Below are 16956 nucleotides of genomic sequence, written 5' to 3'. Positions count from 1 at the left end.
ATACGTCTCCAGCCATTGCCAAACATTCCTGGGGACCAAGATTGCCCTGACAGAACCTGATCTCTGCAAAAGCATCTGAAGTCCCTCCAGCTGAACGATCGCTGATAGAAACCCACAGGAACAGTCTATGCTCTCTTGGCAAGCCCATGCTCATTCGAGGCAGCTGTCACCTGCTAGGACATTCCAGGGTGGGGCTTGAAAAATTATTGGCATGCCTCTGGCAACAAGAGATGCAGGCTGAAGCAAGGCGTTCCTGCTTCTTGTCCTGAAACTAGGATGCTGAGATTAGAATGGACAGCATGAGTTGTTCTTGCGTGGCAAAAGCAAGGGGCCCTGTGGTTTGTATGTTTGTCCCCCTTAAATCTCATATGGAAATTAGTCTGCGCTCACATTTCTATAAAGAACTTCCTGAGGCCGGGCACGGTGGCTCATGCCTGTAATCCCAGTACTTTGGGAGGCTGAAGTGGGTGGATTGCTTGAGCCAAGGAGTTTGCAACCAGCTTAGGCAACATGGTGTAACTCTATGTCTACTATAAAAAAAATTTTTTAACTACCTGAGATTGGGTAATTTATACAGAAAATAAGTTTAATTGACTTGCAGTTCCACAGGCTGTACAGGAAGCATGGCTGGGGAGGCCTCAGGAAACTTACAATCACGGTGGAAGGTGAAGGGGAAGCAGGCACATCTTACATGGCTGGAGAAGGAGGAGGAGAGCTACCCACATTTAGACAGCCAGATCTCGTGAGAACTCACTCACTTGCTGAGTACAGCAAGGGGCATATCAGCCCCCATGATCCAGTCACCTCCCACCAGGACCCTTCTCCAACATTAGGGATTACGATTTGACATGAGATTGGGCAGGGACACAGATCCAAATGATATCATAGGGCCTCGTGGGAGGTGTTTGGGTCACGGAGGTGGATCCCTCAGGAATAGATTAAGCTCTCCCTGGGAGGTGGGGGTGAGTGAGTTCTCGCTCTTTTAGTTCCTGGACAGCTGGTGGTTAAAAAAAGCCTGGCACCTCCCCCTCTCTCTTGCTTCCCCTCTTGCCCTGTGATCTCTGCACACATGGGCTCCCTTTCACCTTCCATAAGTGTAGTCAGCTTGAGGCCCTCGCCAGATGTCCCATCTTCCAGCCAGCAAAATCGTGAGCCAAATAAACCTCTTGTCTTTATAAAGTATCCAGCCACAGGCATTCCTTGATAGCAACACTCAACAGACTAAGACAGGGCCCCATGCCGGTCTACAGATGGCACTACTGAAAGATGTCAGCAGACCCAGTCCTTGGTGTAGACCCTGAGGAATGAGGCAGAAGGATCAGTGGACTCAGACTCCGAGAGTCGATTTCCAGTTCTGCTCCTGCTCCCATGAGTTGTGTGTACTCGGTTGAGCCTCTTTACCTGTTTCTGCATGAGTAAAATGAAAATATGATTGCTGTCCTCTGGCTTTTCCTAGGACAGTTGTCAGAAGCAAAGTAAGATATTGGCTCCAAGTGACCCACTCCATCACTCACCTTCTTTGTAACATCTGAAGAATTGTATTTGTGTTTATCTTCTGTCTCTGCTAGCAAAATGTCATCTTCGTGAGAGCTAGGTCTTCTTTGCTGCTGCAAGCCCCAGAGATGACAACAGTGCCCAACATAGTAGATGTTCAATAAAGATATGCAGGCCAGGTGCGGTGGCTCATACCTGTAATCTCAGCACTTTGGAAGGCCAAGGTGGGAGGATCACTTGAGGCCAGGAGTTTGAGACCAATCTGGGAAACAGCAGGTTTTAAACCTGAAAAGTTTAAAAGTTAAAAAAGAATTAGCTGGACATGGTGGCTGCATACCTGTAGTAACAGCTACTTCAGAGGCTGAGGTGGGAAGACCACTTGAGCCCAGGAGTTCAGGGCTGCAAAGAGCTATGATTGTGCTTTGGGTGATAGAGCAGGACTCTGTCTCAAAAAGCAAAACAACAAGAATAAAAAAAACAAAGACATGCAGAGTGAATGTGAACTTATGTATCACGGGGAAGTGATTTGAAGATGTATCTCAACAGCTCTGGAAATATCAAGCCCTTTGTACATAGTGGTTCCAGTTCTGAGAATCTAAACCCCAAATCCAACATGGAGAAAAAGCCTTACAGGCAGTGATGTCCATCCTACAGTAGCCAAAATTGCTCAAACATCCTGAAAAGCCAGCTTTAGTAATCAAGATGAGGGCATAATTAGCACAATTTCAATGAATCTCCTTTGTGAAACTGCAGACAGCCATTACAAATCTTGTTTACAGTAAGATGAATTAATTTTTGTAGTATACACACAAAACTAGAATAATGTGTAACACAAAACTATAATATGTAATGCAAAACTGGGTTGCAAAAGCAACCCAATTGCTGAGATTACAGAAGCCAGCACCCACCGCCCCCAACCACCACACTGTTGGGAATGTCATATACAATCTCTCTGGAGGGCAATTTGGAATTTCCTACTAAAATATAAGTGTTCATGTCACTAGACCCAGGAATTGCATTTCTAGGAATTTAGCCTAGAAATGTATTAGGAAACAACCCAGATGCCGATGAATAGGGGAATAGTTAAATACATTATAGTTAAATAGATCACTATATATCAGCCAGGTGGGGTGGTTCACGTCTGTAATCCCACCTACTCTGGAGGCTAAAGCCAGAGAATCACTTGAATCTGGGAGGTGGAGGTTGCAGTGAGTCAAGATCACACTATTGCACTCCAACCTGGGCAAGACAGTGAGACTCTGTCTAAAAAAAAAAAAAAAAAAAAACTAAAATTAAAATAAATAAAAATAAAATACATCACTGTATACCTATAAACGGAATACTATGCAGCCACTAAAAATGTGGAGATTTGTATATACTGATATGGAAAGATTCCCAAGACTATTAAAGATTATTAAATTGAAAAAAGCAAATTGCAGAACATTTTTTATAGTAACAATGGTATCATATATTGTAGTGTAAGCATGTCCATTTTTTAAAATCTGGAGGCAGCTGGGTACAGAGGCTCATGCCTATATCCCAGCTTTGAGGTGGACGATTACTTGAAGCCAGGAATCCAGGACCAGCCTGGGCAACATAGCGAAGTCCCTGTTTCTACAAAAAATTGTTTAAAAATTAGCTTATGGCCCCAGCTACTTGGTATGGGGCCAGGGTTGGGAGTGGTTGTGCAGAGGTGGGAGGATCCTTTGAGACCAGGAGTTCCAAGTCTGCATGAAGCTATGGTCACACCACTATGCTCCATCCTGGGCAACAGAGTGACACTCTGTGAAAATATGATTGCTGTCCTCTGGCTTTTCCTAGGACAGTTGTCAGGAGCAAAGTAAGATGCTGGCTCCAAGCAGACTCACTCCATCCCTCACGTTTTTCGTAACATCTGAAATATTGTATTTGTGTTTACCTTCTGTCTCTGCTAGCAAAATGTCATCTTTGTGAGGGCTAGGTCTTCTTTGCTGCTGCAAGCTCCAAAATAAAAAAAAAAAAAAACATTTTTTCTCTCTAATATATAAAAAAATTAAACATTTACAAAACAAAAATACTATTTTTTAAATCCAGAAGAATACATACTAAACTGTTGACAATGATTCTCTCTGAAGGACAGAGGTAGATCTTCTCTATGTTGTGAATTTCTGTAATGTTTTAAAAACTTTGACATTAGCTGAAAAACAAAACTGAATATGCCAAATGAACCCACTCATATAAGCAAACCAAAGCCAGGCACATGAAGACTGAAAGGACCTCTATCGAGGTGTCATTAACAGTGACTGATGGCTTGGCACGGTGGCTCATGCTTGTAATCTCAGCAATTTGGGAGGCCGAGGTGGGCAGATCACTTGAGGCCAGGAGTTCAAGACCAGCCTGGCCAACATGGTGAAACCCTATCTCTACTAAAAATACAAAAAGGAAAAAAAACAAAAAAACAAAAAAACAGCTGGGCATGGTGGCAGATACCTGTAAGAGGCTGAGGCAGGAGAATTACTTGAGCCTGGGAGGTGGAGGTTGCAGTGAGCCAAGATCATGCCACTGCACTCCAACCTGGGTGACAGAGTGAGACTCTGTCTCAAAAAAATAAATAAAATAAAAAACAAAAACAGTGATTGATCATTTCTAAGTGGTGGGATAATTGAGCAGTGTTTGCCTTTTTCCTTTTGAGGGAAAACTTCTACAATTAACATGTATAGCTTCCTCAAAAGATACCCCATCTTCAGCAGCCCTCTTTGTGTTAACCGGGTGTTGTTCAGGGTGTAATGTTCTGCTGATGTAACCTGATGGTGGTGGTGTCCTGTTTCCCTAGGATGGATGACATCCAGCTCTGCAGAGACATCATGGACTTGAAGCAGGAGCTGCAGAACTTGGTCGCCATCCCAGGTAACAATTTGCAACTTCACCTTGTGCTAAGAAGATGCCTGGGGGCCCCCAGCCTGGCCCATCTGTACCCCTGGGTCTGGAAGACACAGCCTAATTCTTGTGATGCAGTACTGACCACATGTTTCAAACGCAACGTCAAGTCGTGCAGACCTGGGTTCAAGTCCTAATTAATTCTGATCACCTTCTTGTCCTTGGGCAAGTCACTGTACTTCTCTGAGACTCAATTTCTCCTCCTCTGAAAATTGGGTAGTGACAGTAAGAGGACCTGATTCATTGAGTATAAATATCATAAAGAGGCTGGGCACAGTGGCTCCTGCCTGTAATCCCAGCACTTTGGGAGGCCGAAGAAGGTGGCTCACTTGAGGTCAGGAGTTCGAAAACAGCCTGGCCAACGTGGTGAAACTCCATCACTAGTTAAAATACAAAAATTAGCCGGGTGTGGTGGTGGGCACCTGTAATCTCAGCTAGCCAGGAGGCCGAGGCAGGAGAATTGCTTGACCCTGGGAGGCGGAGGTTGCAGTGAGCTGAGATCATGGCCACTGCACTTCAGCCGGGCAAATTAAATTAAAATTAAAATTAATCAAATGAAAATACATAAATACCATAAAGATCAATGTGATAATGCAAACTAATTGCTTAGCTTGATATCTGGCTTCAAGAGTCCGGTAAATATTAGCAGTTATGACCATTATTATCCTACTTGGGAACAGACAGTCACCCCAGATTTGCTGGTTATTAATGCCTGACTTACTTGGTGACTTCTTCAAAAAATCTTCCTTTGCCCATCAGGCTGGGGTAGGTGCTCTCTGTGGGGCTTACCCTTATCAAAGTACTAGTCCCAGGCTGGACGTTATGGCTCATACCTGTAATCCCAGCATTTTGGAAGGCCAAGGTAGGCAGATCACTTGAGGTTAGGACTTTGAGAACAGCCTGGCTACCAGTGAAACCCCATCTCTACTAAAAATACGAAAACTAGCCAGGGGTGGTGGCGGGTGCCTGTAATCCCAGCTACTCAGGAGGCTGAGGTGAGAGAATTGCTTGAACCCAGGATGTGGAAGCTGCAGTGAGGTGAGATCGCACCACTACACTCCAGCCTGGGTGACAGAGCAAGACTCTGACTCAAAAGAAAAGAAAAAGAAAAAAGAAATACCTGAGGAATTTATAAAGAAAGAAAGCTTAAATTGGCTGAAGTTCTACAGGCTGTACCAGAAGCATGATGCTGGTGTCTGCTCTGCTCCTGGAAGTCTTCAGGAAACTTACAATCACGGCAGAAGACAAAGGAGCAGGCATGTCACATGACCAGAGCAGGAGCAAGAAAGTGAGGGGGAGGTGCCACACCAATCACCTCTCATCAGGCTACACCTCCAACACTGGGCATCACATTGCAGTATGAGATTTGGGTGGGGACACACACCCAAGCTCTATAAGAATGGTGCTGCTGATTGGTTGGGGCTGCAGTCATAGGGGTGTGAAAAACGGTTCTCGAGGGTGCTAATTCCACCTCTGGGTGGCAGGTCCAGGTGGAGCCATTGGTCATCAGAAATGCAAACACCTCAAAAGGTATCTCAAAAGGCTCATCTTAGGTTCTACAAAAGTGATGTTATCTGCAGGAGTAATTGGGGAAGTTGTGAATCTTGTGACCTCTGGAATAATGGCTGTAGTTATTTATGTATGTGCCTTAGCAGAATTCAGCCACCTCCCATCCTTTTAACATGGTGGCCTTTTATTAGCTTTACAAAGGCAGTTTAGTTGTTGAGAAGGGTTATAATCGTTTAAACCGTAAACTAAACGTCTCCCAAAGATAGCTTGGCCTAAGCCTGGGAATGATTAACGGCAGTTTGGAAGTTAAAGGCAAGATGGGGGTTGGTTAGAGCAGATCACTTTCACTGTCATAATTTTCTCACTGTTACCATTTTTGCAAAGGCGTTTTCATTGAGGCCAGATAAGCACTCACCATTGTCCTTGACTTGAATGTTTTTGCCATGCTGTCAGTTCAATAAGTATGTTGCAAGAGGCCGTTCTGCAGCAAGCCCTGAACTGAGGTGCTGGGCTTGCAGTGATGAACAGAGAACGGTTCTCTACTTTCAAGGAGCTCACAAGTTAGTAGAAAGAGACTGGGCCCAGCACACGGTGGGCACCCATAAGTGGCAGTTATTACTGAGCTGTAAGTGCAGCCTGATGAGCCTTAGAGCAGCGTTTCCTAACCTTGAACTATTGATACCTGGGACTGACAAATGTCAATATCATCCTTTGGGTTTGATCGTTTTTTGTTGGGGATGCGGGGCTCTGTGTTGTGTCTTGTGGGATGCTGAGTTTTATCCCCGGCCTCTTCACTACAGGCCATTAGCACAACCTACCTCCCCCCATCCCGTAGTGGTGGTGTTACCAGAAAGGGATCCTGATCCAGACCCCAAGGTTTTTGGACCAAGAGCAAGAAAGAATTTGGGGCGAGTCTGCAGGGCAAAGTGAAAGCAAGTTTATAAGAAACCAAAGGAATAAAACAATGGCTACTCCATAGGCAGAGCAGCAGCTTGGGCTGTGCAACTGTTTATACTTATAGCTTTTTATTGATCACATGCTAAACAAGGGGTGGATTATTCATGAGTTTTCTGGGAAAGGGGTGCGCAATTCCCAGAACTGAGGGTTCCTCCCCTTTTTAGACCATATAGGGTAACTTCCTGATGTGGCCATGGCATTTGTTAACTGTCATGGTGCTAGTGGGAGCGCCTCTTAACATTCTAATACATTATAATTAGCAGTGAGGACCACCAAAGGGCACTTTCGTCACCATCTTGTTTTTGGTGGGATTTGGTCAGCTTCTTTACTGATGCTATTTTATCAGGAAGGTCTCTGTGACCTGTATCTTGTACCAGCCTCCCGTCACATCCTGTGACTTAGAATGCCTAGCTTCCTAGGTCTCAGCTTTATTTTACCCAGCCACCATTCAAAATGGAGTTGCTCTGGTTCAAACCCCTCTGACAGTGACAATGAAAAATGTATACGGACATCCAGATGTTGCTGAATGTACCCCAAGTGAAACTGGGGAGCATTCAACATTGCCCAGTGAAAGGAAAATAAAGTCCCACGACCCCAAATTCACTACACCAAAAGGAAAAGTTAAGCTTGGGAACTGTGAGCTATGCAAAAAACTGCCTTTCTTTTTTTCCCCCGAACAGATAGTTGCAAGATGGAAGGCCACCTACTTTTCCAGGGGGCCTCCCTCACCCTGAAATGTAAATTAACAGCTTATCCTCATAGGTAGGAGACAAAGACAAGGCTAGAATCATCATCCCTCCGCCCATCCGGATACAAATGCATATTTGACTTCCTCCTCTACTCCACGTTTGCTTTATCCTATGTAAAAAGCAGATTCACTGAGGGCCAGAGAATGTAATCCTCCCCTTCCTGCCCTCTCTTTTCCCTTTAAATATTGAAGTCCTTAAAATCCTCTGCAGGAAAAAGCACAGGCCAGGGATCCTACTGCTGCCTCTGTCTCTTTTTCCCAGGCGCCTCCTTGACTTTGGCAAAATAAACCTAGAGATTGATTGAGACCTTCTCAGACACTTTGCAGCCTATAGTCTCCACATAAGAGCTACTGCTTTAGTAGTTAGGGTGCAGTATTTTGGGTTTGAATTCAGCCTTAGTAGGTAGGTGAACTTCATGAAAGTTCACGGCTTAATTTCTCTGCATCTTGAATTTCTTGTTTGGAAAATGAGGCCAATAATAGCACCTCCGCATGGTTGTTGTGAATATCCCATAAATAACAAAGGCAAGGTGTAGGAGTGTTTCACACAGTCTTGTTGTAAGGGTAGTGTGTGTGATGACAGTGGAACTGAATCCTCTAGCTTTCATGAGCATTACTAGGTGCCCAGCACTGTACAGGCCATGAGAATAAATGAGTGAATAGACTCTCCTAATTGAAAGAGAGTGACAGCTAGTGGGTATGGGGTTTCTTTTGGGGGTAATTAAAATGTTCTAAAATGGATTGTGGTGATGGTTGCATAATTCTGCAAATACACTTGGAACAGATGAACTGCATGGTGTGTGAATCATATTGCAATAAAGCTGTTACCAAAACAAAAAAGTTAAATGTCAAACATAAAACAACAAAGGAATGGGAGAAAAGTACCAGAGTCTATTCACCACCCACTAGAAATCCCAGTGCAGCTGATCTGGCATCGTTGGCTTTGGACTCCCGCATTGTAATAGAACTCAACTAGTGATACGGTTTGGCTGTGTCTCCACCCAAATCTCATTCTCAGTTGTAGGTCCGATAATTCCCATGTGTTGTGGGAGGGACCTGGTGGGAGATAAATGAATCATGGGAGGTCAGTTTCCCCCATACTGTTCTCATGGTAGTGAATAAGTCTCACAAGATCTGATGCTTTTATAAGGGATTTTCCCTTTTGCTTGGTTCTCATTTTCTCTCTTGCCTGCCACCATGTAAGATGTGCCTTTTGCCTTCTGCCCTGATTGTGAGGCCTCCCCAGCCACACGGAACTGTGAGTCCATTAAACCTCTTTTTCTTTATAAATTACCCAATCTCAGGTATGTTTTTATCAGCAGCGTGAAAATGGACTAATAAAACTAGGGTCTACTCACCTGGTACAGTAAGAACAGCTGTCTACCCAGAGGTTTTGCAGCGGTAAAAAGGAAGAAGTTTATTTGCAAGGCTCCAAGCAAGGACTGGGCAGCTAATGCTCCAAGCATGACCTCCTCAGTGGCTTGTAGGTAATGTAACTGCCCAACAGGTTCACCTTGCCCTCTGCCTAGACAAAGCCGATTTATCGAGACTGGAGAATTACAATAGAGAAAGAGTAATTCACACAGATCCAGCTGTGAGGGAGACAGGAGTTTTATTATTACTCAAATCAGTCTCCCTGAGCATTCCAGGATTAGCGTGATTAGGATGATTTGGTGGATTGGGGCGGTGGGCGGTACAGTGAGTATGGAGTGCTGATTGGTTGGGTCAGAGATGAAGTCTTAGGGAGTCAAAGCTGTCCTCTGGCATTGAGTCAATTCCTGGGTGGGGGCAACAAGATCAGATGAGCCAGTTTATCAATCTGGGTGCCAGCTGACCCATCAAGTGCAGGGTCTGCAAAGTATCTCAAGCACTGATCTTAGGTTTTACAATAGTGTTGTTTTATCTTCAGGAGTAACTTGGGGAGGGTCAGCATCTTGTAGCCTCTGGCTACACGACTCCTACATCATAATTTTGAATCTTTTGGCTAATTTGTTAAGTCCACTTTCACACCTCTATAAAGAACTGCCCGAGACTGGGTATAAAGGAGTTTTAATTGACTCACAGTTCAGCATGGCTGGGGAAGCCTCAGGAAACTTACAATCATGGGGGAAGGTGAAGGAGAAGCAAGGCACTTTCTTCACAAGGTGGCAGGAAGGAGAATGAATGTAGGAGGAACTACCCAATACCTGATCTCTCCTTTGACGCATGGGGATCGTGGGGATTATAATTCAAGATGAGTTTTGAGTGAGGATGCAAAGCCTAACCATATCACCTACAAATTCAGTCTAGTTCCCATGCAGGAAGGGAGTTTATTTTGGGAAAGGGCTGTTAACGTCTTTGTTTTAAACTGTAAACTAAATTCCTCCCAAAGTTAGTTCAGCCTATGCCCAGGAATGAACAAGGACAGCTTGGAGGTTAGAAGCAAGATGGAGTTGATAAGGTTGAATCTCTTTCACTGTCTCAGTTACAATTTTGCGATGGCGGTTTCAGTAAGGGTTTTTAAAGGCAGGGATAAATTTCAGTCAAGCAGAAGTTACAGGCAAAATTGTAAATCAAACATGGAGATTACACATTGGTTTTGGCCTAAAAGGGCGGCATACCTTGAGGCTGGGGCTTACAGGTCATAGGTAGATTGGAAGATTTTCTAATTTGCAATTGGTTAAGAAAGAGAAACTTTGTTTAAAAACCAGGGTCAAGGCCAGGCACAGTGGCTCGTGCATATAATCCCAGAACTTTGGGAGACTGAAGTGGCCAGATTGCTTGAGGCTAAGAGTTTGAGATCAGCCTGGCCAACATGGCAAGACCACCGTCTCTACTAAAATTACAAAAATTAGCCGGGCGTCGTGGCACCTGCCTGTAATTCCAGGTATTCAGGAGGCTGAGTCAGGAGAATTGCTTGAACTCAGGAGAGGGAGGTTGCAGTGAGCCAAGATTGTGCCACTGCACTCCAGCCTGGGCAACAGAGCAAGACTCTGACTTAAAGAAAGAAAATAAAAAATTAAAATGATAAAAATTGGGGGTCAGCAGAAAAGAATGTCAGCCCTGGCCTGTGGGTGTGAGTCCCTCCAAACCTCTCAGGAAGATATTTAGAAAAAGGAAAGATAGAATTCAGTCCTTAGTCTGCCCTTATCTGATGTCTATATGCCAGGGATCCATTTGGTAAGGCCCTGGGTTTCTGAAAAACAATTCAGACGCATATGTTAAGATGTTTATCTTTAGTTTCTATAGAGAACAAAACATCTCCAGATTCTAACTTCTTTAGCTATTTTTTTTTTCTTTTTTAAATTGCATTTTAGGTTTTGGGGTACATTTGAAGAATATGCAAGATAGTTGCATAGGTACACACATGGCAGTGTGATTTGCTGCCTTCCTCCCCTTCACCTATATCTGGCATTTCTCCCCATGCTATTGTTTTAGGCTACTATTACTTTCTTGCTAAGCTGCTTGTTGACTTTTCAAGGCTAGCTACGTGCCTAGAATTTTCTTTGAGGGGACTCAAGATTTTCCTTTATTTGCATGCTTGGGGTGGTAGCATCAGGGGAAGGGGGCCTCCCACAGACTCCAAAAGGGAGTCCCTGTGTTAGTGGTGTAGGATGTCCAGGTTCTTGAAGTTTTGAACAAAGAATTGGATAAAATGCACAAAAAAAGTGAAGAAAGAATGAAGCAACGAAAGCAGAGATTTATTGAAAATAAAGTACACTCCACAGGGTGGGAGCAGGCCTGACCACAGGGGCTCAAGAGCCCTGTTACAGAATTTTCTGAGTTTTAAAAACCCTCTAGAGGTTTTCCACTGGTTACTTGGCCTACACCATATGTAAATGAAGTGGTAACCCACAATCAGTAAAGTGAAGTTACAAAGCTACACTTCTATGCAAAGGAAGACAATCAGTCTGATAACTGAAATTACAAAGTTATACTCCTATGCAAGCAATCTGATTGGTTGCTTTCTGCAAGCAATCAGAGATACTTTCTATTTCTCATCTGCCACACAGAAAAGGAGGGGGGTTTAACAAACCGTGTAGTCTCCAGTCTTTTTGTTACTTAGGTGTGGAAAGCTGGGGTTTTCCTTTTGATTTAGTTCTAGGAAGCTGGCCCTAGGTTCCCTGCCTCCAAACCCTATTCTCTTGCCTCACCTGCTGCATCTCAGCATTAGTTTTTTTGTTTTGTTTGTTTTTGAGACGGAGTCTTGCTCTGTCACCTAGGTTGGAGTGCAGTGCCAAGATCTCAGCTCACTGCAACCTCTGCCTCCTGGGTTCCAGCGATTCTCCTGCCTCAGCCTCCTGAGTAGCTGGGATTACAGGCATGTGCCACCATGCCTGGCTAATTTTTGTATTTTTAGTAGAGACAGGATTTTTCCATGTTGACCAGGTTGGTTTCGAACTCCCGAGCTCAGGTGATTTGCTGGCCTCAGCCTCCCAAAGTGATGGGATTACAGGCATGAACCGCCATACCCAGCTGAGCATTGGTAATTTTTAAAGCTTCCCATATGATTGTGATGAGCAGTGAGGGTTAGGAACCACCAGGTCTGTTCCACTCTCTCATTTACAGCTCTCCAAGGAACAGTCTGGCTGAAAGTTACAGAAACCCACCCAAGCTTATGTAAGCACAAAACAGGCAATTACTGGAAGAACAGTGGAGTCTCCTGAAGCCCTAGGGCATTGCATTCATTTCCCAGAGCTGCCTAACACACTGATGCAAACTGGATAGCTTAAGCAACAGAAATGTATTCTCTCGGTTCTGGAGGCCAGACATCCAAAATCAAAGCGTTAACACCACGTTCCCTCCCAAAGCTGTAGAGGAGACTCCTTTGCCTCTTCCTAGCTTCTGATAGCGTTAGTGAAGCTGTGTCGTTGACGGGAGTAAATACCCAAGATTCCTCATCCCAAGAGGATGAAGGACACGGACACTCACGAGGAGCGAGTTTAGGAGCTGAGGTTTAATCGGCAAAAGAGAAAGGAGAAGAGCTCCCTCTGTCTTTCAAGAGGTGTCCCTGAATGCAAATTTCCACCATGGCAGAGCGCACAGGATTTTATAGGCTGGTTTGAGGAGGCGGTGTCTGATTTACATAGGGCCCACAGATTGGTTGGACCAGGTGTGACATTTACTGGCAACTCCACCCTACTCTTATTATGCAAATGAACTTTCCATTTGGCGGGCCCCATACTGTCTCCTCCTTACTGTATGCTGGCTGGCAAAGAGAAGGGAGCATGGCGCCGCCATTTTGGACATGCCTAGTCCAGGTAGCCTTTTCTTATGGGCACAGCGGCCAGCATTCACCCGTGTAAACTTTCGGCTTTCTTGACTATGTCCATAGTTCGATTTTACTGGCTGCTCTTTGTTAGAAAAGAAAATGACTTGGGGGCTGCTTTTCATTAAAAGGAAAATCTTACCTGAGCACTTCCTTACCCTTGCTATCTGTATAATAATTTCTTAAGTCCTGTAGCATTAGCAGCGGCCAATCCATACGGGTCTAAAGCAACTTGATTCTTGTCTCCTCAGAGCAAAGAATTCCACCAACGGGCATAAGGCAGAGAGACTGAAGCAAGTTTTAGAGCAGGAATGAAAGTAAAGTCGGGCGGTGGCTCACGCCTGTAACCCCAGCACTTTGGGAGGCCGAGGTGGGCCGATCATGAAGTCAAAAGATCGAGACCATCCTGGCCAGCATGGTGAAACCCCCGTCTTTACTAAAAATACCAAAAATTAGCCGGGAGTGGTGGCTAGTGACTATAATCCCAGCTACTCCGGAGGCTGAGTTAGGAGAACGGCTTGAACCCCGGAGGCGGAGGTTGCAGTGAGCCGAGATCGTGCTTCGTTCCAGCCTGGTGATAGAACGAGCCTTCCTCTCAGAAAAAAAAAAAAAAAAAAAAGAAAGAAAGAAAGTAGAGTACACTGGGAAGACAGCCAAGTGGGTGACTTGAGAGATCCAAGTGCACCATTTAACATTTGGGGTTTTGCGTCTGTCCTCCCTCCATTTTTTCTCGGGGCAGGTTGTCCGCATGCGCAGGCGCCTGCCAGCGCTTGGTAGAGGCCGCATGCGCAGTGTATTTACGGAAGTCATGCGCATGGTCATTTGACATGTTTTCCCCTTAACCACTTGAGTTTTCCCAGGGAAGGTCATATGCCAGTTAGACTCCGCCCTTTTGCCTCATAGTGTGCGTGCTTGAACCCAATCTCCCAACTCCTAAGATCTCATCAGGAAGCTGCTGATCACTTCAGGTGTTTTCTATCTATTGGGAGACAGCCTTTCCCTGGTACCAGCTGCGACCAATTATTATTTTAGAGAAATCGTTTTAACAACTGCCTGACATCACCTGATGGTTTTCTGACTCTCCTTGGGTGGAATTCTCTCTCCTGTCCTGCTCATGTCTGCCTGGCTACCTATTCTAACAGTAGTACACACAATCCTTGGCATTGCTTGGCTTGTAATTGCTCCACTCCAATCTCTGCTTCCATTTTCACATGACCTTCTCCTGACTCCCTGGTTCAAATAAGTGTTCAAGCAGTTCTCCTGCCTCAGCCTCCCAAGTAGCTGGAATTACAGGTACATACCACCATGCCCAGCTAATTTTTGTATTTTTAGTAGAGACGGGGTTTCACCATGTTGGCCAGGATGGTCTCGATCTCCTGACCTTGTGATCCACCTGCCTTAGCCTCCCAAAGTGCTGGGATTACAGGCGTGAGCCACTGTGCCCAGCCCACATTTTTTAATCTGAAGGGGTCTGAGCAGAAAGAGACCAAGTGGGTTTAAGGTTTTGCCTCCTAATTTTCTCAGACCTCATATTCGGCCCTCTCTTTTCTTTTCTCTTTGGCATCATAGTACTTGGTGTTTGGGACAAGGTTAATGTCATCAGCATGGATGATTGTTTTCTGGCAAATTGGTTTACACTCACCAAAGAGGCATTCCCTCCCAGCACCCCCATCTGAGTCCCTTCTCACCTCGTCTTTGCAGAAGCCTCTTGCTTTGTCGTTACCATTTACTGAAGGCTCTGAGACAAGGCCAAGCACTCCACTAAGCCATTTACTAACATTACTGCAATTAAAAATTTTATTTTGGCTGGGCGCAATCACTCATGCCTGCAATCCCAGCACTTTGGGAGGCCAAGGCGGGCAGATCACGAGATCAGGAGTTCAAGACCAGCCTGGCCAACATAGTGAAACCCCATCTCTACTAAAAATACAAAAAATTAGCTGGGCGTGGTGGCACACACCTGTAATCCTAGCTATTAGGGAGGCTGAGGCAGGAGAATCACTTGAACCCCAGAGGTGGAGGTTGCAGTGAGCCGAGATTGTGCCACTGCACACACACCAGCCTGGGTGACAGTGCAAGATTTCATCTCAAAAAATAAACAAATAAAAATTTTATAAGTTCCAGGGTACGTATGCAGGACGTGCAGGTTTATTACACAGGTAAACATGGGACATGGTGGCTTGCTGCATCTATCAAGTCAGCACCTAGGTATTAAGCCCAGCATGCATTAGCTATTTTTCCTGATGCCCTCCCTCCCCACACCCACACCCCGCAAAAAAATTTTTGTAAGAGTCTTTTGCTGTTACCCAGGCTGGAGTGCAATGGTGCAGTCATAACTCACGGCAGCCTTTTACTCCTGGGCTCAAGAGATTCTCCCGCCTCAGGCTTCTACGTAGCTAAGACTACAGGAGTATTCCTCCACACCTGGCTAATTTACAGAGAATTTTTTTGTAGACATAGGTGGGTCTCACTATGTTGCCCACGTTGGTCTTGTACTCCTGGCCTCAAGTGATCCTCTTGCCTTGGCCTCCCAAAGTGCTGGGATTACAGGCAGCAGCCATTATGCTCAGCCCATTACTCCCATTTTAAGCCTCACTGTGTGTGTGTGTGTATGTGTTTCTTTTTTGAGACAGAGTCTTGCTCTGTCACCAGACTGGAGTGCAGCAACGTGATGTCGGCTCACCGCAACCTCCGCCCCCCGGTTCAAGCAATCTCCTGCCTCAGCCTCTCGACTAGCTCAGACTATAGGCGCATACCACCATGCTCGGTTAATTTTTTGTATTTTAATAGAGATGGGGTTTCACCATGTGGGTCAGGATGGTCTTGATCTCCTGACTTCATGTTCCACCTGCCTCGTCCTCCCAAAGTGTTGCGATTACAGCGTGAGCCACCATGCCCGGCCAGCCTCACTGTATTTTACAGATGAGAAAACTGAGGCTTGAAGCGGTCGAGTTGCTTCTCCAAGTTCACCCAGAGGGTGGAAGGGCACAGTCAGGACTCTAATCCTGGCCACTTTTAGTAGTCAGCCTGTCATCTGTCTCTTTGTAGTTTTTGTTGTTATTTGAGGAGCCTCACTCTGTCGCCCAGGCTGGAGTGCAGTGGCTTCATCTCGGCTCACTGCAACCTTGGCTTCCAGGAGATTCAAGCGATTCTCCTGCCTCAGCCTCCTGAGTAGCTGGTTACAAGTGCACATCACCACTCCTGGCTGATTTTTGTATTTTTAGTAGAGACGGGGTTTCACCATGTTGCCCAGGCTGGTGTCGAACTCCTGACCTCAAGTGATCCTCCCACCTCAGCCTCCCAAAGTGCTTATCTGTCTCTTTGTTGATGTCTTCTTTCCAGAAAAAGAAAAAACCAAACTGCAGAAGCAGAGAGAGGATGAGCTAATCCAGAAGATCCACAAACTGGTACAGAAGAGAGACTTCCTGGTGGATGATGCGGAGGTTGAGCGGTTAAGGTGAGTGCACTGTGGGTACCCGAGTCCTGGACTGGAGGGCAGCAACCTTCCGTTTCCTTCCAGAGCCCATCTTCTGCTCCTGGGACTCATTGACCCCTCAGCAGGGTCTTGTTTTCTCTGCTTCTGCCTCAGAAGAAGCAGAGAAATTACAGGGGTCTCTTACCTGGTTCTGGATAAGCATTTACCCCATCATTGATATATGTCTCTGGTTCAGAGCAGGTTCATCAGATACAACATATACATACTGTACACACATAATACACAACATATATGCACCATCCACAAAGCCTGATGCTTAACTTACTGGTTTATTTCATTGGTTCCTTGATGCTTTCCTTGCTTGCTGTGTATCTTCTTTTCTTTTTCCCATCTGCTTTTACAGGGAGCAAGAAGAAGACAAGGAAATGGCTGATTTCCTGAGAATCAAGTTAAAACCTCTAGACAAAGTAACCAAATCTCCAGCCAGTGAGTATATACATTATTCATTCTCTTCCCCCATGAAAGAGAAAAGGATATTTCAGGCCAGGCACTGTGAATCATGCCTGTAATCCCTGCACTTTGGGAGGCCGAGGTGGATGGGTCACCTGAGGTCAGGAGTTCAAGACCAGCCTGGCCAACATGGTGAAA

At 45.3% G+C, this 16956-nt stretch overlaps 1 protein-coding gene across 1 annotated transcript in view; it reads left to right on the top strand.

Annotated features, from left to right (window-relative positions):
* Nucleotides 1–16956, top strand: part of BMERB1 (bMERB domain containing 1) — a 144557-nt gene that overhangs the window by 123431 nt on the left and 4170 nt on the right. Inside the window, exons 3-5 of the mRNA XM_032269645.1 lie at nt 4307–4380; nt 16215–16329; nt 16712–16794. Of these exons, the coding sequence (XP_032125536.1) occupies nt 4307–4380; nt 16215–16329; nt 16712–16794 (272 nt within the window). The remainder of the gene's footprint in view (nt 1–4306; nt 4381–16214; nt 16330–16711; nt 16795–16956) is intronic.

Source organism: Sapajus apella, unplaced genomic scaffold (genome assembly GCF_009761245.1).
Source record: "Sapajus apella isolate SASKATOON/1434 unplaced genomic scaffold, GSC_monkey_1.0 scaffold196, whole genome shotgun sequence".
Taxonomy (NCBI): Eukaryota; Metazoa; Chordata; class Mammalia; order Primates; family Cebidae; genus Sapajus; species Sapajus apella.
The sequence above is the reverse complement of the archived record's forward strand: the minus strand, read 5'-3'. Positions and strand labels throughout refer to the sequence as shown.